This window comes from Aotus nancymaae, unplaced genomic scaffold, assembly GCF_030222135.1.
Source record: "Aotus nancymaae isolate 86718 unplaced genomic scaffold, 86718_ANA_hifiasm-v0.15.2.pri h1tg000028l, whole genome shotgun sequence".
Taxonomy (NCBI): Eukaryota; Metazoa; Chordata; class Mammalia; order Primates; family Aotidae; genus Aotus; species Aotus nancymaae.
Genome location: NW_026988441.1, coordinates 3,997,635 through 4,022,948, shown reverse-complemented (window position 1 = coordinate 4,022,948; position 25,314 = coordinate 3,997,635). Strand labels below are relative to the sequence as shown.

General features: G+C 46.4%; 1 protein-coding gene and 1 non-coding gene across 4 annotated transcripts; one reads left to right on the top strand and one right to left on the bottom strand.

Annotated features, from left to right (window-relative positions):
* Window positions 1-3,193: 3,193 nt before the first annotated feature.
* LOC105724256 (sialic acid-binding Ig-like lectin 14) lies at window positions 3,194-8,919 on the bottom strand. 3 transcript variants are annotated; one of them, XM_064380976.1, is made up of 7 exons: window positions 8,834-8,919; window positions 8,372-8,752; window positions 7,900-8,178; window positions 7,610-7,663; window positions 5,634-5,891; window positions 5,389-5,524; window positions 3,194-3,746 (listed from the first exon to the last, which is right to left on the bottom strand). In XM_064380976.1, the coding sequence occupies exons 1-7, from the start codon at window positions 8,868-8,870 to the stop codon at window positions 3,719-3,721; spliced, it is 1,173 nt and encodes a 390-aa protein (XP_064237046.1). In that variant the 5' UTR covers window positions 8,871-8,919; the 3' UTR covers window positions 3,194-3,718. The 3 variants fall into 3 exon arrangements, with proteins under 3 accessions (XP_064237046.1, XP_064237045.1, XP_064237047.1); XM_064380975.1 differs by lacking the exon at window positions 3,194-3,746 and adding an exon at window positions 4,914-5,265; XM_064380977.1 differs by lacking the exons at window positions 3,194-3,746; window positions 7,610-7,663 and adding an exon at window positions 4,914-5,265.
* Window positions 8,920-24,714: 15,795 nt separating this feature from the next.
* Window positions 24,715-24,818, top strand: LOC135276884 (small nucleolar RNA U13). Its single transcript, XR_010344438.1, has one exon. It is a non-coding gene; the product is annotated as a small nucleolar RNA U13 (small nucleolar RNA).
* Window positions 24,819-25,314: the final 496 nt, after the last annotated feature.

The window sequence follows — 25,314 nt, the reverse complement described above, 5'->3', positions numbered from 1 at the left end:
AACCAATATCCCAGCATGTCTTTTTGTAAATATACACAAGTGGATTCTAAATTTTATACACACAGGGAAAACAATTAGAATAGTTAAAGCAATTTTGCAAAGAAAAAGATAAAGTTGGAGGGATCATACTGTCCAATTCTAAGCTTACCGTAAAGCTACTGTAATCAAAACAGTGTGGTATTTGCAAAGGACTAGACACATAGATCAATGAACAGACCACAGAGTTCAGCAATAGACCTTCATAGATATTGCCAATTGATGTTAGATGAAGGTGCAAAAGCAATTCAATGGAGAAAAAAATAATCTCTTTAACAAATGATGTTCAAATAATTGGACATTCCTATGCCTAAAAAACCTCCACCCAAACCTCATAGATCATATAAAAATTAACTCAAAATGGATCATAGATCTAAAGGTAAAACCTAAAAAGGTAAAACTTTAGAAGAAAATGTGGAAGAAAATCTTTGTGACCAGGAGTTGGACAAAGAGTTATTAGATGTAACAGAAAAAACACAGTCTACAAAAAGAAATATAAATAAGACTTCACAAACATTTTAAAATCCTCTACGAAATGCACTGTAAAATAATGAAAAGACAAGCAACAGACTGAGAGAAAACATATGTAAATCATATCGATATGGAACTTGCATCCAGAACATATAAATCCTTTCAGAACACAATGATTAGAAAACAAACAAAAACAATTAAAAAGTGAGCAAAATAATGCAGGACCAGAATCTGGGCCCCTGTGTCCAAATAACAGGATTTTCTTAGAGAATTCATCTGCTGTTTAATGGAAAAATTGTAAGGCATTCTTTTAAAAAGTTTATCAAAACCTTACCTTACGGTCAAACTAATTAAAACTAGGTAGATTTATAAAATTTTACTTTAAAAAGCTAGCTTTTATATTAAAGATGCCCTAATGCAAGCATGAGATTTGGCTTTCTCTTTTGAAAAAGATTTTTATGTAATACTAAAAGATAATAAAAGGTTTTCGTGTGTCCCGTTGGGTAAATGGCAGGTAAAAGAAGGGGAGGAGAGAGAGAGACAGACTCAGTTGGCCTCATGCTGTTTACACTGGGTCTTGTTGCTTGGAAAACTAAAACTCCTCTATCAAAGTAAAGGCTTTATCCTTTGAAAATTATTGAGTTATCATTTTGGCTAAATGCATGAATGACTTACGATGACCTGGGATTCTATTTTATAATATCCAGTGTTTTAAACCTTTGACATTTGACAAACTTTCCAAAATAAAATTATAAAGTATGCCTTTCTGACCTAATTAATGTTTTAGATATTAGGTCCCCTAAAGTCCAAAAAGACATATTTGGCTTATTTAATGTGTTAAAAATCATGCAGGAAATACTGTCAAATGTAAAATGGTGTTTATATTCATATAAATATGTTATTAGTATATGTTACAAAATTGTACAAGATTCCTATAATTCTGATATGCCTCAGTATATGTTATTAGTAATAACTACAATTGTTAAGTTATTGTGTGCCACAGAGGTAATAAATTTCCTTGTAAATTGTGGGGAAAAAAAGTGAGCAAAAGATTTGAATAGACACTTAACCAAAGAGAATATATGGATGACAGAGTAGCACATAGAAGGATGCTGATGGGCCGGGCGCAGTGGCTCACACCTGTAATCCCAGCACTTTGGGAGGCTGAGGTGGGCGGATCACAAGGTCAAGAGATCGAGACCATCTTGGCCAACATGATGAAACCCCGTTGGTTTCATGGTGAAACTGCTAAAATACAAAAAACTCGCTGGGCGTGGCGGCGCACACCTGTAGTCCCAGCTACGTGGGAGGCTGAGGCAGGGGGATCGCTTGAACCCGAGATGCAGAGGTTGCAGTGAGCCAAGTTTCCACCACTGCACTCCAGTGTGGTGACAGAATGAGACTCCATCTCAAAAGAAAGATGCTGACCACTGTTACGAAAATGTGAATTAAAACCACAAGGGGCTAACATGACACGCTTATTAGTATGGCTGAAACAGTGACAATAGCAACTCTACGTGATGCCACAGAGCCACTGGAACCCTCACACACTGTCGGTGGTGATGCAAAACAGGATGACCTCTTTGAAAAACAGTTTGAGAGCTCCCTATGAAATTAAATATAAACTTACCCTATGGCCTGGCAATCCTCCTTTAAGGAATCTATGCAAGAGAAATGAAAACATATGTTCATGTCAAAACTGGCACATGAATGTTTGTGGCAGCATTATTCATGATCACCAAAAGCTGGAAACATCCCTAATGTCTTTCAGTGGCTGGATGGATAAATAGAGAACTTGTAGATAAATAAAATACTATTCAGCAGTAAAAAGGAATGGATTATAATCACTCTCAAAAGCATTATGCTAAGTGCAAATAAGCAAGTCTCAAAAGGTTCCACTCTATGACTCCGTTCTCAAAAAGACAAAATTATAGTTACGCAGGACAGATCAGATCGGTGGTTGCCAGAAGTGAAGACTGGCTGGACAGTGTGACTGCCAATGAATAGCACAAGGAAATATTGGGGATGATGAAACCATTTTGTTTTTTTCTCTTTCTTTTTTTTTGAGACGGAGTTTTACTCCATTGCCCAGGCTGGAGTGCAGTGGCACGATCTCGGCTCACTGCAACCTCCACCTCCCAGGTTCAAGCAATTCTCCTGCCTCGGCCTCCTGACTAGCTGGGATTACAGGTGCCCGCCACCACGCCTGGCTTACTTTTTGTATTTTTAGTAGAGACGGGGTTTCACCATGTTGGCCAGGCTGGTCTCAAACTCCTGACGTCAAGTGATCTGCCTGCCTCGGCTTCCCAAAGTGCTGGGATTACAGGTGTGAGCTGTGACACTCGGCCCATTTTGTATTTTGATTGTTGTGGGGGTGATGGTGGTTAAACAAATATATATATGCATTAAATCTCATTGAAATGTACAAACAAATTTTACAATATAATTTTAAAATTAAATTAATGGGAAAAATATTTAATTAGATCTTTAAGATACTGGTACATGCAAAGGTTTTACAATTCGGACGGCAAAAGAATTACATATCCATGAAAAGACGGACAAATGGGATTTCCTAAAAATTAAATACTCTTGCTTATCAAAAAAAACAGTGACAAGTAGGAAAAGCAGCACAATTTAAAAAAAAAAGGACTCATATCCAGAACAAGGAACCAAAAAAAAAAAAAAATTAAGAAAAAGCCCATTTTTTATTTTTAAATGAGCAAGGGATCAGAACAAGCACTTCACAGAAGATATTCAAATTGCCAGTAAACATAGGAAAAGGTGCTCAACATCATTACTTATTAGGGAAATGCAAATTAAAATACAAAAATATAAGAAGATATCACCTCAAGCAGATTGCAATAATTAAAATTGAAAAAGCAACAGGAGATCTATTCACACATAGAATTTAGTCATCCGTTGGTGTCTGAGAGAAATTGGATATTCAGGTCTATTTTTGTTGTTGTTGTTGTTTTCTGAGATGAAGTCTTGCTTTGTTTCCCAGGCTGGAGTGCAGTGGTGCGATCTCACCTCACTGCAACCTCCACCTCCCGCGTTCAACTGATTCTCCTGCCTCAGTCTCCCAGGTAGCTGGGATTGCAGGCCTGCGCCACCACACCCTGCTGTTTTTTGTTTGTTTGTTTTTAGTAGACACCGGGTTTCACCATGTTGACCAGGCTGGTCTTGAACTCCTGACCTCAAGTGAGGATGCTCAGGTCTTGAAGCTGGTCTTGCAGAAGCTGCAGATACAGAAAAATTGATCCTCTGCAGTTGCAGATCCTGCATATCCCAAAAATAGTGTATTTTCCATCTGTAGCTGGTTGAATCTACAGATGCAGAACCGGTGGATAGAGAAAGCTGACTGGACGATGTTAAAAGCAAAAACAATACCAACACTAAAAATGAGCTATTGATACATGTAACAGCATGGATAAACCAGGAAAACCACACCGAACAAATGAAACCAGACCCTAAAGCGTATATAGTGTTGGATTCCAGTTATATGATGCACAGAACCTGACAATACAAATCGACGCGGACAGAAGAGAGAATGGTGGGACCCACGATGGAGGCTTTGTACTGGAAAGGGCACAGAGACCCATTTGTGGGGAGGCTGGGAAGAATCTACACGTTGAGGCTGGGTGGTGGAAGCAAGAGGGTGTGTAGCGCAACCATAGCTCACTGCAGCCTGGACCTCCTGGGATCAAGTGATTCTCCCCCCTCGGCCTCCCAAGTAGCTGGAATTACCAGTGTGGGCTACCACGCCTGGCCTATTGTACTGTTTAGATTTGCGTGTTTTCTTCTATTTAAATTATGCATCCTCAAAAAATGAATAAACACGACAGCCTTTGATGAAGCACATCTGACAAAAAAGAATAGATTAAGACATTTTTTCTCTACAAACAGAGGCATTAAAGAGTAAAATCAATTATGTCGTATTGTTTCATAAAAGTTTTACTTATCTTATAATAACTGTATTACATAACAATCACAACGAGGTAGCGTTTCAAGTGGAAACCAAATGCTGTGTGTCCGTGCCTACATGGATAGGGAAGTTGAGGAGACCAGAAACTCAAGTGTTAAGAAGGTGACTTTTGGTGGTCGGGCGCTGTAGCTCATGCCTGTAATCCCAGCACTTTGGGAGACCAAGATGGTGGATTGCTTGAGGTCAGGAGTTCAAGACCAGCCTGGCCAACATGGTGAAACTCCATCTCTACTAAAATACAAAAAAAAAAAAAAAAATTAGCCAGGTGCGGTGGTGGGCACCTGTAATTCCAGCTACTAGGCAGGCTGAGGCAGGAGAATTGCTTGCACCTAGGAGGTGGAGGTTGCAGTGAATGGAGATTGCACCACTGCACTCCAGCCTGAGCAACAGAGCAACACAGTCTGTCTCAAAAAAATAAAATAAAAAAAATAAAAAACAGGTAACTTTTGGGTAATGGGATATAAGACTGAAAGTTTGTTCCCTTCACAGAACTGGGGATGGAGAGGGAAGAGAAGGGTGGGTGGGGAGGGGATGGGGTGCAGGTGGGATGCAGGTGTGGTGGGGCAGGACTCACAGGCAGAGGGAGACAAGGAGATGGGGTATGGGGCAGGCAGGAAAACGGGATAGTCAGTGGGATGCAAGCTTCCAGAAGGAAGCCGACAGTGACGTCCTGCATCTGTCCTGCAGGGCTGGGTGTTCACACCTCGCTTCTGTCTTGAGCAGGAGGGGCTCAGTCAGGCCTCTCCGCCCTGCTCTCCTGGGGGCCTCCGCACCTGCAGAGCCAATACAGGCCTCAGATCAGCGCCAGTCACTCCAGTTCTGATTCCAGGAGGGGCAGGACAGCTTAGCCGCACCCGGCACTCAGGAGCTTCCTGGAGAGAAGCGGGCCTGCTTACCTGGTGTAGTAGATCCAGGTGAGGCCGTAGGTGAGGAGGAAGCCAGCCCCCATGAGAGCCCCCCGGATCAGGGTGAGGACGAGGGGCCACGAGCTGTCCTGTTTCTCAGTTACACACATGCAGGAGGAGGGGCTTCCTGGGAGAAAGGAGAAGAAGGTAAGGTGCTATTCCCAGGCCTCAGCCCCTCCCACCGACCTGAATACCTGACCAGGCTCTCCACCCTCAGCACCTGCCCTGCAACTCACTCTGCACAGAAAGGATGAAGGACAGGTGCTGGGAGCCCAGCGGGTGCTGAGCCCGACAGGTGAATTGCCCTCCATCTCCAGCCCTTATGTCAGGTAGCTCCAGGGTCCCAGACACTGAGGTCTGGGAAGGATTCAGGGCTTTTCCCTCCCGGAACCATCTCAGCGAGGCACGGGGGTTGCTGTCAACTGTGCAGACGAGGAACAGGGACTGGCCTTCCAGGATGGGCAGTGACATTCCAGTGCTCAGGATCTGCAGGGCTGGGAAAGAGATTCATGGCCCCTGAGTGGAGCTGAGAGGCCCAGTTCTCCCTGACTCCTCCCACTGAGCTGCAAGAAGAAAGACAAGACCGGCCGGGCGCGGTGGCTCTCACCTGTAATCCCAGCACTTTGGGAGGCCGAGGCGAGCAGGTCACCTGAGGTCGGGAGTTCGAGACCAGCCTGACCAACATGGAGAAACCCCGTCTCTACTAAAAATACAAAATTAGCTGGGCGTGCTGGTGCATGCCTGTAATCCCAGCTGCTCAGGAGGCTGAGGCAGGAGAATCGCCTGAACCCGGGAGGCAGAGGTTGCAGTGAGCCGAGATCGCGTCGTTGCACTCCAGCCTGGGCAACAAGAGCGAAACTCCGTTTAAAAAAAAAAAACAAAAAACAAGACCATGTGGTGAGTGCTGCGAATGGACTAGTCATCGGTGAAGGGGTGAGGACTCGGTGATCAGGTCAGGCTATCAGAAAGAAGGGGGCTGAACGGAGAAAAGAGAGATGAGGAGTTCTCACGTTAAGGAGAAGCGGATGGGCAGCTCAGGTGCAGATGTGCTGAGAACTGAGACAGCCTGGCAGACAAGGAAGAGGCTCCTATCTCTGCAACCTGGCAGGGAGGACCCGGAGCTCCCAAGACACGATAATGGTGGCAGAGGAAGCAGGCTCAGATCTTTTGGAGCCTTGGGTGCCAGATTGAGGGCCTCGGGCTTTATCCTGGAAAGCAGTAAGGGGCTGTGCGTAGGGGAAAGAGAGTGAGCGCTGGATCTAGAAAAATCCTGCTGGAGCCAAGTAGGCCCCTGACTGGAGGGAAGTGGGATGGGAGGCAGGGCGGCTGGGAGGAGGCTGGGGCAATGGGCCAGGGTGAGCACGAGACTCAAGCTGGGCCTGGAACCAAGGGGAAGAGAGAGAAGTGATGATTGGCGGAGTGAGGGGCTCAAGACTCGCCGACTCACGGAGCAGCTGGTGAGAAAGGGCGCTGTCTAGAGCAATGTCCAGAACAGCCCAGGGATCTAGAGGGGAGGATGCTCAGAGGCATCCGCGGGAGGCGGCTAAATGTGCAGATCTGTGCCTCAGAGGAAGGGCTGGATGTAAAGTCGTGGGAGGCATCGGGACAGCGTCAAGGAGAGATTGGATCACGCGGGAATGTGGAGGGAGAGCAGGGCTCTGGGGCAGAGCTTTGGGAGGTGAGAAGGTTCAAGGCTCCCACAAAGGACGATCAGATAGAGAGGAAGCAGGGCGTGCATCAGAGGACTTGCGGGCAGGCAGTAATTGGAGAAAAGGGAACAGTGTGTCCTCAGTACCCGAAATCACAGAGACAGAGAGTAGAATGGTGGGTGCCTGGTGGCAGGAGGGGGGAGTGGAAACTTGCTGTTTAATGGACATAGAGTTTCGGTTTTGCAAGATAAAGGGAGCTCTGCAGTTCGGTTTGCAACAATGTGAACAAACTTAACACTGCTGAATTGTACTCTTTAAAATGGCTAAGATGCCAAATTCCGCGCTACGTGTATTTTATCACAATGAAAAAAATATATTTGAAAAGGAGAGCGGAGAAAAGGGAGAAGGCAAAAGCAATACTAGGTCTGTTCATGCAAGATCTTGGTGACTGGGACTGGGGGACTTGGGGCAGAGGGTGAGGGAAGGTCTCCTCTCCCAGTGCTGGACCCTGAGCTTATAGAAGGCTCCCATCACAGCCCCAGAGGGAAGAGGGTCTTTCCTACCTGTGCCTGTGCCATTTCTGAAAAAGATGCGGATGGCGAGGTTCTGTGGAGCATCTGGATAGAAAGATACAGCCCCAGCTTCAGAGGTGATGAGTGGGTCGGGCGTGGGTCCGGGAGGTACCCAAGGAGGGGCCGCAGAAACCCACCAGGTGGGGACGGCTGTCCTTCCTGCCCACACACCAGTTTTCCCAGGTTATCCTTCTTTTTCTCTCTCTCTCTTCTACGCGCACACACACACCCCTCACTCCCACTGCCCTTGGGGACCCAGCTGTGTCCCCACAACCACTCACAGGAGACATTGAGCTGGACAGTTCTCCCCGTGGTCACCTCAGCTCCTTGGAGTTTCACCTGACAGGTGAGGTTGGTGCCATGGTCCTCGGGCCTCGGAGTGAAGGTGAGCACCGGGGAGCGGGTGGTCTCGGGGTGCAGGGAGCCGAGGGCATCACCCATCCAGGAGAATGTGAGACGTCGTCCCGCTTCACAGGATCCTGGAAGGCGGCAGCTCAGCCTTGCGGGGCGGCCGGACTCCAGAGGCTCCAGAAAGTGGACGTCGGGTTTCTCTGTCAGGGCTGAGGAGGAGACAGGGAGATGCCTGGGTCCCAGGGGGTGGGGACGCACGGTGTGACCCTGACAGTGGCCAGGCCTCAGGCCCCGAGCTGCCCCAAGTCCTGCACCTCCTCCAACCGCCCATCCCCAAGTCCCGTCCCTGTTCTCATTCGGGGCCTCCACGTCCCAGGGTCCTCTCCTACGGCCCCTCCATACCTGTCACCTCCAAGTTCAGCTTATTCTCTTCGTAGCTATATTTTATATTTCCTCTCTCCACGCGGAAGAAATAGCTTCCCGTGTCCTCCATTCTGGCATCTCTGATGCTCAGGGAGCAGACATTCTTCCAGACGACCTCAAAGAGGTGGAATCGGCCCTGGGTCTCTTGCTTCACGGTTCTGTATGGGTTGTTTGTGGCCACAGGAGCACCATGGTTTACATCCTCCCCGTCCCGGAACCAGTAGACGTAGAGTTCATCATGGTAATTCCAGGAGTCCCTCGGGTAAGAGAAGGAGCAGGGCACGAGCACGCACAGGCCCTCCTGCACCGTCACCGACTTCCGCACTCGCAGCTCATACCCTGCCTTCTCCTGCAGGGACCCTGGGGGGACACAGAGGCTCAGCTTCGGCTCCAGCCCCCTTCCCACCCCCGTGCCTGTTCCTCCTCCCTCAGCTCACTCACCCCCCCACAGCAGGGCCAGCAGCAGCAGGGGCAGCATGTCTGCCTCCGCCAGGGCCCCGGCTGGGTCCCAGGCCCCTCTGTCAGGGAAGGAAATGCCTCAAATGTCCAAATGTGGGGTGGGGCTGAGAAAGCCCCAACAGGAAGCCGGTGGGTGAGTGAAAGCTGTGGTCATTCCCAGAAGGGGAACTCGAGCACCACGTGCTGTCGGGTGAGGCGGAGGCTTGGAAACCATCCTCCTCCCACCCCCACTGGACACCGCAGGTGAAGATCCTGAGCTCCCCAGAGGGGCTTGTCCAGACTTGTAAGTCTAGACTCCTGAGGTCCCCAGGTCCCATAGCTGGAGCACTTTCCTTGTGCACCATTGTCTACACAGGAAGAACACCACCTGGCCAGCTCCGTGGGAGTCAGGGCCTCTGGACCCTCAGAGAGATGGGAGAATAAATTCTTTATGACATGGTAGGCGCTGTGGTAAGAGAAGGCTGGGGGTTTCAGGTGGGGAAGACTTTCCTCTTTCCAGAGGGAAGCCAAGTTCTCAGGGACGGACACGTCAGGTGGACGTGACCGGGTCCTTAGCAGTCAAGAGAGATGCGGTTCCCACCACCCCTTGGATTTGGGTCCCTGATCTCATCATTGTCCTTGTCCCAGGCAGCATCAGACTCCAGCCCTGGTGCTGACACCCAGGTGAGGCATGTGAGCCAGGCATTTGAAATTTAGAAGTTGAGGACATGGAATGCCAAGTGTGAACCCTCACCTACCAGCTGTCAGACTTTACAAAAGTTACGTACCCTCTCTGTGCCTCAGTTTGCTCAGCTGAAAAATACAGACCATACTAGAATTGCTGTGTGGGGATTCAGTGAGGGGTCCTGTGTAAAGTGCTGAGGACCGTGCCTGGCCCTGACAATTCACCCATTCAACAGATGCTTCATGGGCCCCTGTGGTGCACCAGGCCCCCTGTTTTAGGAGCTGGAGATACAGCAAAGGATACATTCTTCGATTGAGAAGGTAAGTCAAAAATCCTAGTGGGGACTCCTCTGGGCACGCTGCCCAGGGTACCCCTGCTCTGTGAAGAGCAGTAAAGAAAGAAAAGAAAATAATAAAAATCCTAGTGGGAAGACAGACATTTAATATGAAATTAAAATACACAGTCTGCTGAAGAATGATATATTCTAAAAAAAATAAAAATAAAAACAGGAACACAGAAGAGGAATCATTGGGCCTGATAAATTTTTTACAACATGGCTTGGTGGGGCACTTGGAAGACATGACATTTGAGTAAAGATGCGAAGGGCGTGTGGGGATGAGTCCACTGGTATCTGGGCAGAAGCAGGTCAATTCCAAGGGAATGGTATGTTTAAAAGTCCCAAGGTAGAAACACACGTGGTGTACTTGGAAAATAGCCATATGGCAGCATGGAGTGATCAGTGGGGAACGTGGGAGGAGGGAAGGTCTGGGAGGTGTCCTGGGTCTGATCATGAAGAGATTTGGGAGGTGTCAAAAGAACTTCACTTTTCTCTTCTCCAGCTAGACCCAAGAGGAAGAAGGAGGGAGGAGGAGGGAGGAGGAGGGAGGAAGAGGGAGGAGGAGGGAGGGGGGAGGAGGGGGGAGGAGGGGGGAGGAGGGGGGAGGAGGGGGGAGGAGGGGGGAGGAGGGGGGAGGAGGGGGGAGGAGGGGGGAGGAGGAGGGAGGAGGAGGGGGGAGGAGGAGGGAGGAGGAGGAGGGAGGAGGAGGAGGGAGGAGGAGGGGGAGGGAGGAGGAGGGGGAGGGAGGAGGAGGGGGAGGGAGGAGGAGGGGGAGGGAGGAGGAGGGGGAGGGAGGAGGAGGGGGAGGGAGGAGGAGGGGGAGGGAGGAGGAGGGGGAGGGAGGAGGAGGGGGAGGAGGGAGGAGGAGGAGGAGGAGGAGGGAGGAGGAGGAGGAGGAGAAGAAGAAGGAGGAGGAGGAGGAGGAGGAGAAGAAGGAGGGAGAAGAGGGAGAAGGAGAAGAAGGAGAAGAAGGAGAAGGAGAAGATTCCTGCTGGGCCAGAAACCCTTAAGAAAAAATTAAGGAATTTCACAGAGCTGAAGATCGTGCACCTGAGAAGGAAGTTTGCCCAAAAGATGTTTCGAAAGACAAGGAGGAAGCTTATCTCGGAATAAGCAAAGCACCGTGACAGGGAATGAAGGCAGATGCACGGAACTGAAATTTGAATGCGAGGATGGCAAGAAAAGCTGGCAGCTTCTACGCACCTGCAGAACCCACATTGGCCTTTGTCATCAGGATCAGAGGTGTCGATGGTGTGAGTCCAAAGGTCCAAAAGGTGTTGCAGCTTCTCCTTTGTCAGTTCTCCAATAGAACCTTTGTGAAGCTCAACAAAGGATCAGATAACATGCTCTGAGGAGTGCGGAACCACATAACACGTGGGAGCCCAAACCTGAGGTCAGTACCTGAACTAATCTACAAGTGTGGTTACGACAAAACCAATAAGAAGATAAGGCTTTGAATGTTTGATAAATATGTAAATATAGCATCATCTGCATGGAGGATCTCATTCATGAGATCTGTACTGCTGGAACATGCTTTGAAGAAGCAAATAACTTCCTGTGGCCCTTCAAATTATCCTCCCCACAAGGAAGAATGAGGAAAGAGACAACCCATTTTGTAGAAGGTGGAGATGCTGGCAAGAGGGAGGACCAGATCGACAGGCTTTGAATAAACTAAGGTGTCTACCACGATTACTTTTCTAATCTGGTCAGTTAATAAGCAGTACCCGCTTTCAAACTGAAAACAAAATCTTGACTTCTGCTGAGTGCATCCGCCAGGGTTCTCCAGAGAAACAGAACCAGTGGGGTGTGTGTGTGCTGTTGTGGGGGATGAGTGGGTGTGGGTGTGGACATATTTATTATAAGAGATTGGCTCACACAATTATGGAAGCAGACGAGTCCCAAGATCCTGAGTCAGCAAGCTGGAGACCTGGGAGAGCTGAAAGTGTAGCTCCAGTCCGCAAGCTTCCAGGCTGGAGATCCAGGAAGAGCCAAAGTTTCAGCTCAAGTCCAAAGGCAGGAGGAAACTCAGGTCCAGGCTTGCAGGTAGTCAGGCAAAAGGAGTTCCCCTTCCTCATAGGAGGGCCAGCCTCTTTGCTCTAGCCAGGCCTTCGACTGACTGGTCAAGGCTCGCCCATCCTGAGGAGGACAATCTGCTTTACTCAAAGTCAACTGACTTATTAAAAAGAATTTTTTTTGAGATGGCATTTCACTCTTGTTGCCCAGGCTGGAGTGCAGTGACGCGATCTCGGCTCACCGCAACTTCTGCCTCCCGGGTTCAAGAGATTCTCTTGCCTCAGCCTCCCGAGTAGCTGGGACTACAGGCGCATGTCACCATGCCCAGCTAATGTTTTGTATTTTTAGTAGAGATGAGGTTTCACAGTGTTAGCCAGGATGGTCTCGATCTCTTGACCTCGTGATCTGCCCGCCTCAGCCTCCCAAAGTGCATTACAGGTGTGAGCCACCACACCCAGCCAAGTCTACTGATTTAAATGTTAATCTCATCCCAAAACACCCTCACAGGAACACTGAGAATAGTATTTGAGCAAATGCCAGGGCACTCTATGGCCCCGTCAAGTGGAGACTTAAAATTAACCATCACACTGAGCAAATCGTGATGACAGGGGTTGAACAGAGAAGGGGCAGGATTTCACTTGTTTTCACCTGATCACTCTGTTTGCTTTCCTGAGACTAGACTCTGCTGAACTGTTGCAATGCTTGGGATGTGCGAGGAGGGTGATCAGGTCTGCAAGGACACAGCAGAGGTGGTGAGAAGCGGGGGAGTTAACAGTATTTGTCAGCAGATCAGACACACATGGGAAGAGACGGAAAAGGGCCACAGATAATGCCAGTGTTTTCCACCCGAGCAGTTGCAGGCTTGAAGCTGCCAGTGCCAGAAGAGGAAAAGAAGAGAAGAATCGGGAGCTCAGCTTGGGGCGTGTTGGGTGAGATGAGCTTATTAGACATGTAAGTAGAGGGAAAAGGAAAGGGTTAGATCTGTGGGTCTGGAATTCGGGAAAAAGCCTGGCTGGAGAGAAAAGTGGAATCATTCATGTTCAAAGAGTGTCTGTAGCTGTGAGCCTGAGTGACATCACAAAGGGCATGAGAGTATGTATGTATGCACGTACATACTTATGCATTTAAGACAGGGTCTAGCTGTCACCCAGGCTGGAGTGCATGGTGCAGTCATAGCTCACTGCAGCCTCAATTTCCCAGGCTCAAGTGAGACTCACCTCAGCCACTTGAGTAGCTGGGACTACAAGTGCACACCACCATGCCTGGCTAATTTTTTTTAAGTAAAGATGAAGGTTTCACCGTGTGACCCAGGCTAGTCTCGAACTCCTAGGCTCCAGTGATCCTCCTGCCTCAGCTTCCCAAAGTGCTGGGATTATGGGTGTGAGCCACCATGCCCGGCCAGGGCATGAGCTTAAGTGAAAAAGGGACAGAGACTATCTCCAGGGCTTCTATGATCTGGATATCAGACTCACTTTCCCACTGAAAATAACTAAAAATACAGGGAAGATAGTTAATGCAAATCTTCTTAAAACCATGGAAGTGCTGACGAGAGAGAAGAATTTTCAGTCAAAACTGTGAGATGGCAGGAACCAAGAGAGGGAACCAGAGCACCAAAGTCACACATGCCCTTTGGGAATTTTGAATGTGGGGAACTTGAATTTGGGGTTTCCTAGACCTGAGGGTCAGAGTCAGACTACGCACCAGGTGAAGGGGAAGGTACAGGGTTCGTGGTCACACTCTCTGCACAGCCCCAGGCTCTGTCCACGGGAATGAAACTCAAGTGCAGCCAACCCCACTCTCCCTCCCACCCTCTGGCTGCTGCCCCAGTCAATGGCGGAGAGGCCAGAAGCACCTCTAGGCTGGAGGAGACCCTGCCTAAGACCCTGCCCTGGAATCACCTCATTTTCAAAAAAACAAAAACAAAAACAAAAAAAAAAACCCGGCATTTTCTCTTGGATCCAGCACAGCACATTCTAGACTTCCTGTCTCACCTGAAATGAATGGAGAGAAGCTGAGAGTCCCTTGTGAAGGCTGTAACCCAGAGACACAGGTCCTCCAAAAGACCGACATTTAATCACAGCATGTTTAATAATGAATTGCAAAGCTATACAGACCCTAATTCCTAGAACCTGTGAATGTGACCTTCTGTGGCAAAAGAGACTTTGATGGTTTAATTAAGGATCTCAAGATTTGGAGATCAATTTGAATTACCTAAGAGGAACTTAAATGTAACTGCAGGGGTCCCTAAAAGACAGGCAGAGGGAGATCTGATACAAAAGAGGAGAAGACTAAATGATGATGGAAGCAAAGATCACAGTGATGGAGGAAGCGGCCGCAGCCAAGGAGTACACGTGGCCGCTAGAAGCTGAAAAGGGCAAGAAAAATGATTCTCCCCTAAAGGCTCCAGAAGGAAGCAGCCCAGCTGACCCTTCAACATTAGCCCAGCAAAACTGATTTGGCACTTTTGACCTCCAGAATGAAACACATTTGTGGGGTTTTTGTTTGCTTGGTTGGTTGCTTTTCTTGAGAAAGAGTCTCACTCTGTTGCCAGGCTGGAGTGCAGTGGCGCCATCTCGGCTCACTGCAACCCCCACCTCCCAGGTTCAAGTGATTCTCTTGCCTCGGCCTCTTAAGTAACTGGGACTACAGGTGCGTGCCACCACGCCTGGCTAATTTTTGTATTTTTAGTAGAAGCGGGGTTTCCCCACGTTGGTCATGCCGGTCTTGAACTCCTGACCTCAAATGATTCGCTCTCCTTGGCCTCCCAGAGTGAGCCACCACGCCCAGCCACATTTGTGTTGTTTAATTACAGGCATGAGCCACCACGCCTGGCCACGTTTGTGTGGTTTGAAGCCACTAACTATGCAGTAATTTATTAATGCCATAGGAAACAAATACATAACATTAGAGAATTGTTTCCTTTGCCCACACCAGCAAGGTTCTAATAAAATAACAGTGGATTACAGATGGAAAGGGAAGCACGATGCAGATTTTATCTGAGGAATAATTCTTAGGGACGTCCAAAGTCAACAGAGGAAACAAAATCAAAGACACTGGAGGAATCTGAAGTCAGGCGCCTACAGCCCAGAAAATAAAAGTCCAGCTCCTCACCAGATTAACATAAAACCTTACACTAAAGGCCTGTTCCGCTCTCCTTTTCCTCCGTGCATCACACCTGGATTTCAATAAAATAATTGCAAGGCAACCGGAAGCGGTGGCTGACGTAATCCCAGCACTTTGGGAGGTGAAGGTGGGCAGATCACGTGAGCTCACGAATTCGAGACTAGCTGGGCTAACATGGTGAAACCCCATCTCTAGCAAGAATACAAAACTCAGCTAAGCGTGGTGGCAAGCACCTGTAATCCCAGCTACTCGGGAGGCTGAGGCAGGAGAATCACTTGAATCCAGGAGGTGGAGGTTGCAGTGAGCCAAGATCAAGCTAATGCACTCCAGCCTGGGAGACAGAGCAAGACCCTGTCTTAAAAAAAAAAAAAAAAAAAAAAAAAAGAGGACGTGCTAGAAATCAAAGACACTAACAGAAATGAAGAATGTCTGGTCTGTGTGGCTGACAGCAAACAGCTCTTCACACCCTGCCATAATAAGACTGTTACCACTGCAGTGCCCGTGTGACTTAGCTGAACCCCCAACTCCCTTTTGTTGCCCAAGGCAATGCCTACGTGACATAGCTAAATGTCTTTATTTTGTTTTGTTTTGTTGTTTGTTTTTGTTTTGAGACAGGGTCTCACTCTGTTGCCTAGGCTGGAGTGCAATGGTGCAAACACAGTTCACTATAACCTCAACCTCCTGGGCCCAAGTGATTCTTCCACCTCGGCCTCCCGAGCAGCTGGGACCACAGGTGCATGCCACCACACTCGGCTAATTTATTAAAATTTTTTGTAGAGATGGGGTCTTGCCATGTTGCCCAGGCTGGTCCAAACTCCTGGCCTCAAGCAATCCTCCCACCTCGGCCTCCCAAAATGCCGGGATTTTAGGTATGAGCCACCGTGCCTAGCCCATAGCCAAATCTTCACTCAGCTTTAACTCTGCTTATTTTTAGGAAACAGGATGTCTGTGGTCTGAGGTTCCTTCTTAAGCAAATTACTCGACCTCTGAAGAAACGCTAGCTTCGTTATGTTCCAGTTTTATGCTAAATGGCACGGCCACTGGTGCCATGACAGTTGACCATCACCATGACAACGACCTAAAGAGACCAAAAAAAGAGGTGGCTCCTTGAATCCAAGGAGATCTTCATCCCTTCCCAAGGCAAAACACGAATATTCCTCCCCTTGCTCTTAACGTCCAGCCCCTTCATCAGAGATGCCCTATATCTGTAGCTTCCCAGTTCTCAGCAGCTGAGAAGTTGGTTTGTAAGCCCAGCTCCCCTTTCCCCAGTCCTGTAGCTGCCAAATGAAGCCTGCGCTGCGTCATACTCACCGTCAGCTTCACATATTGGCTTCATGACTCGGAACAGGAGACAGTCCCCTTTCTAGAGTAACCAGAACCCCCAATAACAAGATGGGCCTAGAAGGAAAAGCCCTGCGCACTCCCAGGCCTCAGCACCTGGGCTCCCGATCTGGGAAAGAATTGATTAAATCATCAAATGTTCTGGCCAGGCACGGTGGCTCATGCCTGTAATTCCAGCACTTTGGAGGCCGAGGCGGGTGGATCACTTGAGGTCAGGCGTTTGAGACCAGCCTGACCAACATGGCTAAACCCTGCCTCTACTAAAAATACAAAAATTAGCCAGTCATGGTGGCACGTGCCTGGAGCCCCAGCTACACCTGGAGGCTGAGGCAGGATGATCGCTTGAACCTGGGAGGTGCGGGTTGCAATCAGCCGAGATCATGCCACTGCACTCCAGCCTGGCGACAGAGTGAGGCTCCATTTCAAAACATAAAATAAAAATTTTAAAAGACTATCAAATGCCCTAATTCATCAGGATGGTATAGCTCACCATTATTTGGGACTTTAATTCCTCTCAACAACATTCTCTAGCTTTCAGCATAGAGGTCTTGGAACCATTAAAGATACTGTATCTTAAATTAAATTTTCTGATGTTTCTGCCAGACATATAGAAATGATTTCTGTGTGCTGACCTTGGGTGCAGCTGCTCTGCTAAATTCTCATAGTAATATCAAATTAGAGGATAGTCTGGATTTTTGAGGTATGTTACCTTGTCATTGAAAACCATGATGTTTTATTTCTTCCTTCCCAATCACGGTGCCTCTTATTCTTCCTGCTTCATTGCACCTTCTAGGAGTTTTATTACCATGTTGCATGAAAGTGGTAATAAGCGACATCCCCGTTTTTGTTGACCTTAGGAAAAAAGTGTTTAATTCTCACTATTCAGCATAACTGGAAGTCCATGCAACATAAATACAGTAACTCCAGTGCCATTTACCAATAAAACTCTAGTTCAGAGTTGTATTCAGTGTTTTCTTTTTTTCTTTTTTTTTTTTTTTTTAAGAAACAGTCTCGCTCTGTTGCCCAGGCTGCAGTGCAGTGGCATAATCACAGCTCGCTGCAGCCTGGACTCAAGCGACCCTCCTGCCTGAGCTTCCCAAAGTGCTGGAATTACAGGTGTGAGCCACCACGGCGCTCAGCCATTTAAAAAATATTTTAAATTCATGGGTCACAGTTTAAAATTTGGAGCTCTCTCCCAGTAATCTGAATGCCTAACTTCTCTTGACATAACTACCTTGCATGCCCACGTGACAGCAATCAGCCCGAGGACGCAGGAGCTGCCCCTCGTAACTCAGCTGCATTCCCCACCAAGTGCGATGGTCTCCCCTGTGCTGAGGCCAAAACAAGGTTACTGACAAAGCTTTGTCAACATCTTACCCCATTGTTTATCTTTTTGTTGTTGTCATTTGAGACGAGATCTTGCTCCGTCCCCCAGGCTGGAGTGCGACGGCACGATCATAGCTCACTGTAGACTCCCACTCCTGGGTTCAAGGGATCCTCCACCTCAGGCTCTTAAAGCCCTGGGATTACAGGTGTGAGCCACCAAAATCATTACAGGGTGAGCCAGGATTAATCAATCCTGTAATCCATTACAGGATTACAGGTGTGAGCCACCAAACCATTACAGGGTAAACCCGCCCCCATCGTTCACCCCAGGCGTACTGATTTACATAACTGCCCTTCTCTTGTAGAGACTTGATTGTGTAACTCCTGGGAAAATAGATGCACGGAGCCATTAAATAAAAATTGCTCCAGCTGAAATCGCTTGAACCTGGGAGGCAGAGGCTGCAGTGAGCCGAGATCGTGCCACTGCACTCCAGCCAGGGTCACAGAGCGAGACCCTGTCTCAAAATACATATGTATATATTCCTCTAGCCAGACTGGGTGCTGTGGCTCAAGCTTGTAATCCCAGCACTTTGGGAGGCTGAGGCAGCAAGATCGTTTGAGCCTAGGAATTCACAGCCTTGGCAATATAGTGAGACCCTCCCCCGCCCCCCCGTCTCAAGAAAAAAAAACAACTCCTCTAACCACGCGTTTCCTCTTCATTTCTCACGGAGGATCCCGCTCCAGCGGAGTCCGGAGCCAATTGTTGTCCAACTGTGCCCCCTGCTGGACAAGGTTCGCTTGTTCGGCCGTAACTCCTGGAGAGATTTGAGTCCCAGTGGACATGCTCCAGCTCCCTCTGCCGACACAGCTTTTTGACAAGTAATAAAGTAGAAAAACAACATAGCATAAAAGTAATTGACAAAATTATTTTAATTAATTGTATGAAACAAAAAAGGTGGTAGATTAGCAGCTCCCCACTTATAAGAAACTTTCTGATAAAATTGTAGTAAGCAATGCCGAGAGGACAGAATAAAAGCAAAGCGAGAAAAATCTAGCAGAAATAATTAAGGAGGAAATGATGAGAATGGAAAAAATAAAATTGAATTCGAGGGGTGAAATACAGTACTTGGCACACAGAAAACAAGCGTCAGTGGTTCAGAGTCCAGGTTCAGGAAAACCACACAGGATGAAGAGGAAAGGACCAAAGAATGTAGGAACGAAGAGGAAAGCTCTCCGAAGGAGGCAGATTACCGGAATTCTTCATTTAACTTCTTGCTAATAACTTGGACACTTGGGATAAATTGATGATTTTTCAGGAACATGTAAACTACAAAAATATTCTCAAGGAGAGACATACTAAATCGGTTGGCAACTTTGATATATGCAGACAGAATCATATTAAATTATTTCAAACTATCAACACACAATTCTGATACAATGTAAATGAAAGAGAAAAATAAAGAGCTTCACAATTATTTGTACAGAGCCAGCATCACATAACATAAAAACCTAGCAAGGTAATACAGAGAAGGGAAGCTATATAGGCAAACCTCCCTATGAATGTGGACAGGAAAATTCCAAATATTTGGGATTTAGAGATAGAAACCGAGTGTGAGGGCACAACCTGCAGTTCCACTTATTCAGGAGACTAAGGCGAGAGGATCGCTGGAGCCCAGCAGTTCTAGGCTGCAGTGAGCTATGCTGGGGCCACTGCACTCCAGCCTGGGTGACACAGCAGGACCACATGTCCTTCTGAGGTCTTGGAGGCTGAAACACACACACACACACACACACACACACCCCATATCTCTTTAAAAATAAAGAAAGAAAGAAGCTATGTTCAAATGGATGTTATCTATGAATAATGATATAATTACATACTAGAAAATCTATTAAAACAAATGGTATATAGGCCAGGCGCGGTGGCTCAAGCCTGTAATCCCAGCACTTTGGGAGGCCGAGGCGGGTGGATCACGAGGTCAAGAGATAGAGACCATCCTGGTCAACATGGTGAAACCCCTTCTCTACTAATACAAAAAATTAGCTGGGCATGGTGGCGCGTGCCTGTAATTCCAGCTACTCAGGAGGCTGAGGCAGGAGAATTGCCTGAACCCAGGAGGCGGAGGTTGCGGTGAGCCGAGATCGCGCCATTGCACTCCAGCCTGAGTAACGAGCGAAACGGCGTCTCAAAAAAATAAATAAATAAATAAAAATAAAAAATAAAAAAATAAATGGTATATAGATTCAAACAGACTATGATATTATTTTATCAGATGCTGAAAGGGTATCTCGTAAAATATAGATACCTTTTCCCAAAAAATTCCCTTATATAGGATTATTTGCCTAATCTAGGATTGTATTCACCTACCTGACTTCCTAATCAATAAAGCCGAAAGCAAGTTAAATGCTTCTATGTAAAACATTACATTGCCCCCCACCCAAGGACATAGTCCTAGGATCACTTCTCTTTGCCATCTTCACTCATTCCCAAAGCAATCTCATCCGGTCCAAAGGCTTTAAATACTATCAAATACTGATAAGTACCAAATATACATCTTCATGCTAGTCTTCAGTTTGGAGCTCCAGATTCATACATTTAATCGCCTGTTAGGATATGTCCTCTGTGTCTCGAATTTATCATGTCCAAACCTTACTCTAGACGCCCACTCCAAGCCTGCTTATCCCACATTCTTCCTCATCTTGGTGAATATTAACTCCATTTTCTAGCTGCTCAAGCCGAGGATCTTGGAGTCTTCCTTATCACCCTCCTCTTACACCCCACATCCAGTCAGAAATCCTCTCAGTTCTACATTCAAAATACATCCAGAGGATGGGCACAGTGGCTTATGCCTGTAATACCAGCATTTTGGGAAGCCAAAGTAGGTGGATCACTTGAGGCCAGAAGTTCAAGACCAGCCTAAACAACATGGTGAGACTCCATCTCTCTCTCTATATATACACACACATGTATATTTATATATATAATCCAAATATATATATATTTTTTCAAAACTACTTCTTCTCTTCTTCCTCCTCTTCTCCTCTTCTGCCTCCTCATTCTTTTCTTTTCTCTTCTTTCTTCTTTTTTTTTTTTTTGAAATGGAGTCTTGTTCTGTTGCCCAGGCTGGAATGCAGTGGCACAATCTCGGCTCACTGCAACCTCTGCCTCCCGGGTTCAAGCAATTCTCCTGCCTCAGCCTCCTGAGTAGCCGGGATTCCAGGCATGCGTCACCATGCCCGGCTAATTTTGTATTTTTACTAGAGACAGGGTTTCACCATGTTGGCCAGGCTAGTTTTGAACTCCTGACTTCATGATCCACCCACTGCAACCTCTCAAAGTGCTGGGATTACAGGCGTGAGCCACCGTGACCGGCCACATTCTTCTTTTCTTCTCCTCCTCCTCCTGTTCTCCTTTCCCCTCCTCTTCCTTTGTCTTCCTCACTGCTTCTTTTCCTTTTCTGATCAGTAGAGCCCTGAAGCCAACAGGTATGGCAGAGAAGATGGAGAGCTGTGCAGAGGTGATGTGAAATGGGGAGCTCCAAGCAGAGTGAGGAGGGGTGTCTACCCAGGGATGTCAGAGGGGAGCGTCAGAACCTGAAGGAGGGGGGCACTTTTGCGCACAGGGATGGGCCCGCATAGGTGTAAGAGCTTGAACAGGGTGAGTGGAGTTCTTTGCCACAGGGCATCCCGGTAGTGGGAAGCAGGACCAAGCAGGATGAGGAGCCAGTCGTGCTGGAGAGGAGCAGTGGCTGAGATGAGGGACTTGTTACACTCAGGGTGTTGATTGAACAAACGAGTAAATATATTATGATTAATGGGAAATGGGATGTTTCCCATCAGAGAAGGGATTTACACATATGGGAAGGCAGAAAACTACAAAGACCCGTGTAGTACTGGATTGCAACTGGAGGTAAAGGAGTGAATTCATGGATTTCAGTGTTTCATGCGTGAACTAACACATGAATGCAAATGACAGACCACTTCCAACAAAGTCAGGATCAAGACAATGGCACCCAACTATCACAGTCGTTATTCAACATTCTAACAGTGGGGTTCTCGGTTGCAAAGGAAACCAATTTGGGTTAACTTAAGCAACAAAAAGGAATTCATTCATAGGACCTTGGACAGCTGACAGGTTGGATGAAAAGACTAAAGCACCAAGTTTAGAAAGTGGGTCAGAACCCAAGGAATCAATGAAAGAAGAACCATCTCCAAGTTTCCCTAGGGACAGCCTAGTTCAGTGGCATCAAAATGAGCACCGAACCCTTCTTTATGTCTGTATAAAGTCTCAGTGTGAGTTTAGTCAGATACCTGCATGCTAGCCACTAGGCTTCCAGGAAAGCATGTATCTAGCTTTTAGGTCCTTAGTGGTGGGAAGGAGAACCTCCTATCATGACTCACACAGTGATGGAAGCCCCAATAGAGAAATGTAATTCAGCTTCGCACTGCAAACAGTGCTCCGAGAGTGCTAGCCAAATGCAATTACAAAAACGAACCATAAAAATGGTATTAACACTGGAAAGGATATATCTTAATTATCTGCAATTAGCATGATTATATATCTGGGAAATTCAAAATTAACTGGGAAAAAATTAAGGCAAGGAAGGGAGGGAGGGAGGGAGGGAAAGGAAGGAAGGAGAGAGAAGGAAAGAGGGAGGGAAGGAGGAAGGGAGGGGGGAGAGAGAGGGAACAAAAGAAAAGGAAGGAAGGAAAGAAAGAAAAGGAAAAAGAAAGAAAGAGAAAGAAAAAAGGGAAAGAAAGAAGGAAGGAAAGAAAGAAAGAGAGAGAGAAAAGGAAAACAGACAGTGTGGCTGTGATGGTAACTTTCTCAGCAAAGACAAGAAACCCAAAAGCTGTGGAGAAAAACAGTGGTCTTAAATGACTATGTGGCTATAAAAAACTTCTGTATGGTCAAATATACCAAAAATAAATCAGTGCACCAAGGGGTCAGGGATGGTAAATTTTTCAATACGTGTGGCAGATAAAAGTCAAGATCTATATTCCAGCAAGAAGTCTTGCAAATGGAATTTTTTAAAAAAGACAAACATTCCAATAGAAAATGAGCAAAGAATGTGATTAGAGAATTCACAGAAAAGCAAATCCAAAAAGCTAAACATGAAACAACTGCTCAAATTAACCAGCAGTTTGAAAAGTTCTTATCTGAGTCAAAATAAAATGTCACCTTACCCCTATGAACTGGAGAAATTGTAACACCCTTAAGCTGGCATGGATGTGAGGAAATGTGACCACCTTTAAGCTGGCATGAGTGTGAGGAAAGGGGGACCCTTACATATAGAAGCGATCTGGCATCATCCATTAGCTGTACTCACACACATTCACTTTACCTCAAAATCCCCCTCCTGAGAATCCCCATTGAAACAGAAGCAGCAGTACAGAAGGTAAATATACAAGGAGGTTAATTGTTGCATTATTCATGGTGGCCAAACCGGAAATAAACTTAACGCCCATCGATCTGATAACGGCTGAGTAACTTTGGTTTGCCAATACCACTGGGTACAGGATAAAGGTTTAAAAATCACACAAATTGAACAAAGCAGCAGCTAGGCAAAATCGATTTCCCTTAAGCCAGACATGAAAGGGATTTGCAAAAAATGCAAAACGACGTCAGTCTTTACATTGATTTTTGTTTTTGAAAATGTAGGTACTTTTCATGAAATATATTCATTGTGTTAACAATTAACATATAACATGCACGGGGCCAGGTGTGGTGGTTCATGCCTGTAATTCCAGCACTGGGAGGCTGAGGTGGGCAGATTGCTTGAGCTCAGGAGCTGAAGACTGGCCTGGGCAACATGGTGAAACCCCATCTCCACAAAAACTAAAAAAAAGTAGTCAGGTGTGATGGCACACACCTGATGTCCCGGCTACTAGGGAGGCTGAGGTAGGAAAATCACTTGAGCCCAGGAGGTGGGGCTTGCAATGAGCCAAGATCTTGCCACTGTACTCCAGCCTAGGCGACAGGGTGAGACTCTGTCTCAAAAAATATATATATGGGTTTATCATTGTTATTTAAAATAAATGATATTTTGAAAATGATTCTCATTGAATAAAGACTGTAAGGGAACTATAAATGTAATTAGAAGGAAATTAGACAACTCAATAGAAAAATTCACCAATGATCTGAGTTGATATCTTAGTCAATTCAGGCTGCTGTAGCACAAATAAACAAAATACCACTTCGAGAGATTCATTTCTCACAGTCCTGGAGGGTGGGAAGTCCAAGATCAGGGCACTGGCAGATTAGGTGTCTGGTAAGGGCCCACTTCCCGCTTTGTAGAAATGGGGACTTTGGGCGTGTCCTCACATGCTGAAGGCGAACCCTGGGGCCTTTTTCATAAGGGCACCGATCCCATTCATGAGGGCTTTACTCTCATTACCTCATCACCTCCCACAGGCCTTATCTCAGGATATCATCACACTGGCGATTCAATCTCAACATAGGAGTATAGAGAGACACACATTCATAGCAGTAAACTTCACAAAAAGAAAATCCAAATGACCGCGAATTATACAAAAGAATTCTGAATAAATTATTATTTTTAAAATGTATGGTGAAATCAGCAGTATTGCACCAATATTGATTTCCTGGCTTTGAACATTATGCTGTGGTTATATAAGAGAATAACACTAGGAGAGTTCATTGAAGGATTTGCAGGAATTCTCTGTACCGTTTTCACAACTTTTCAAAACACGAAAATCAGCTCAGCATAAACAGTTAAAAATGTGGAGGAGTCAAATTTTACCATTTTACGTTAGCGTGTGAGAACAATGATTTCTCGGCACTTTTAGCTGTTGCTTTTTTCTCTTTTCACCTTACTGCACAGTTCCGGTACTAAATAGATGCTCACTTTGCCAGCAAAAGGTCCTGTGTTAGTGATAGTGCCAAGTTATTAAGCTTCCTTCCTCACGAATAGAAACTCATACAAAGAAAGGATTACTTCCTCTTTGAGAAGCTTTGGTCAAAGTTGATGATGCAATTTAATTAAAACAATACCACAAACTGAATATTCGTTTACTGCTTGAAAAGCTACTTTCTAGATCCTTTTGTAGTTCGTAAGTGTGAGGATTGGGTTTTCAGGCTCATGTATAAGATGTGCCTCCCTAATTTCTTGTTACAACATGGGCACGTTACTCATCTGAACAGGAAAAAAAAAACGGGGGGGTTTCTGAATAGTTTCAGAAGTAGATGTTAAGATTCATCTTAAAGTAGTCATACAGGTCAAAAAATGAAACATACACAATATTTCAGAATCCTCTGCACGTGGCTTCCCCAGTAACAATCCATGCCTCCCTCCAAAGTCAGCAGCGTTCTAACTTTTTTTAAATTTTGCCCTCGCTTTTCTTTTTATTGCTATTAGTTATATAGTTTTCCTTTATCTATTTTTAAGATTACATATTTACATGTATGGAACAAGATTCTATGTGTTCATTTGATTTTGCAAATTTTCATAATGTCACGTTGATGAGAGTATTCCATGTGCTCATGTAGCTGTATTTCATTTTCATCTTTTTCATTGCTGAATAGTATTCCACTATGTGAATATACCACACTTCATTGATCCACTTGCCTTATAAGTGGGAGCTAAATGATGAGAACACACAGAGGGGAACTACACACACTGGGGCCTGTTGGAGGGT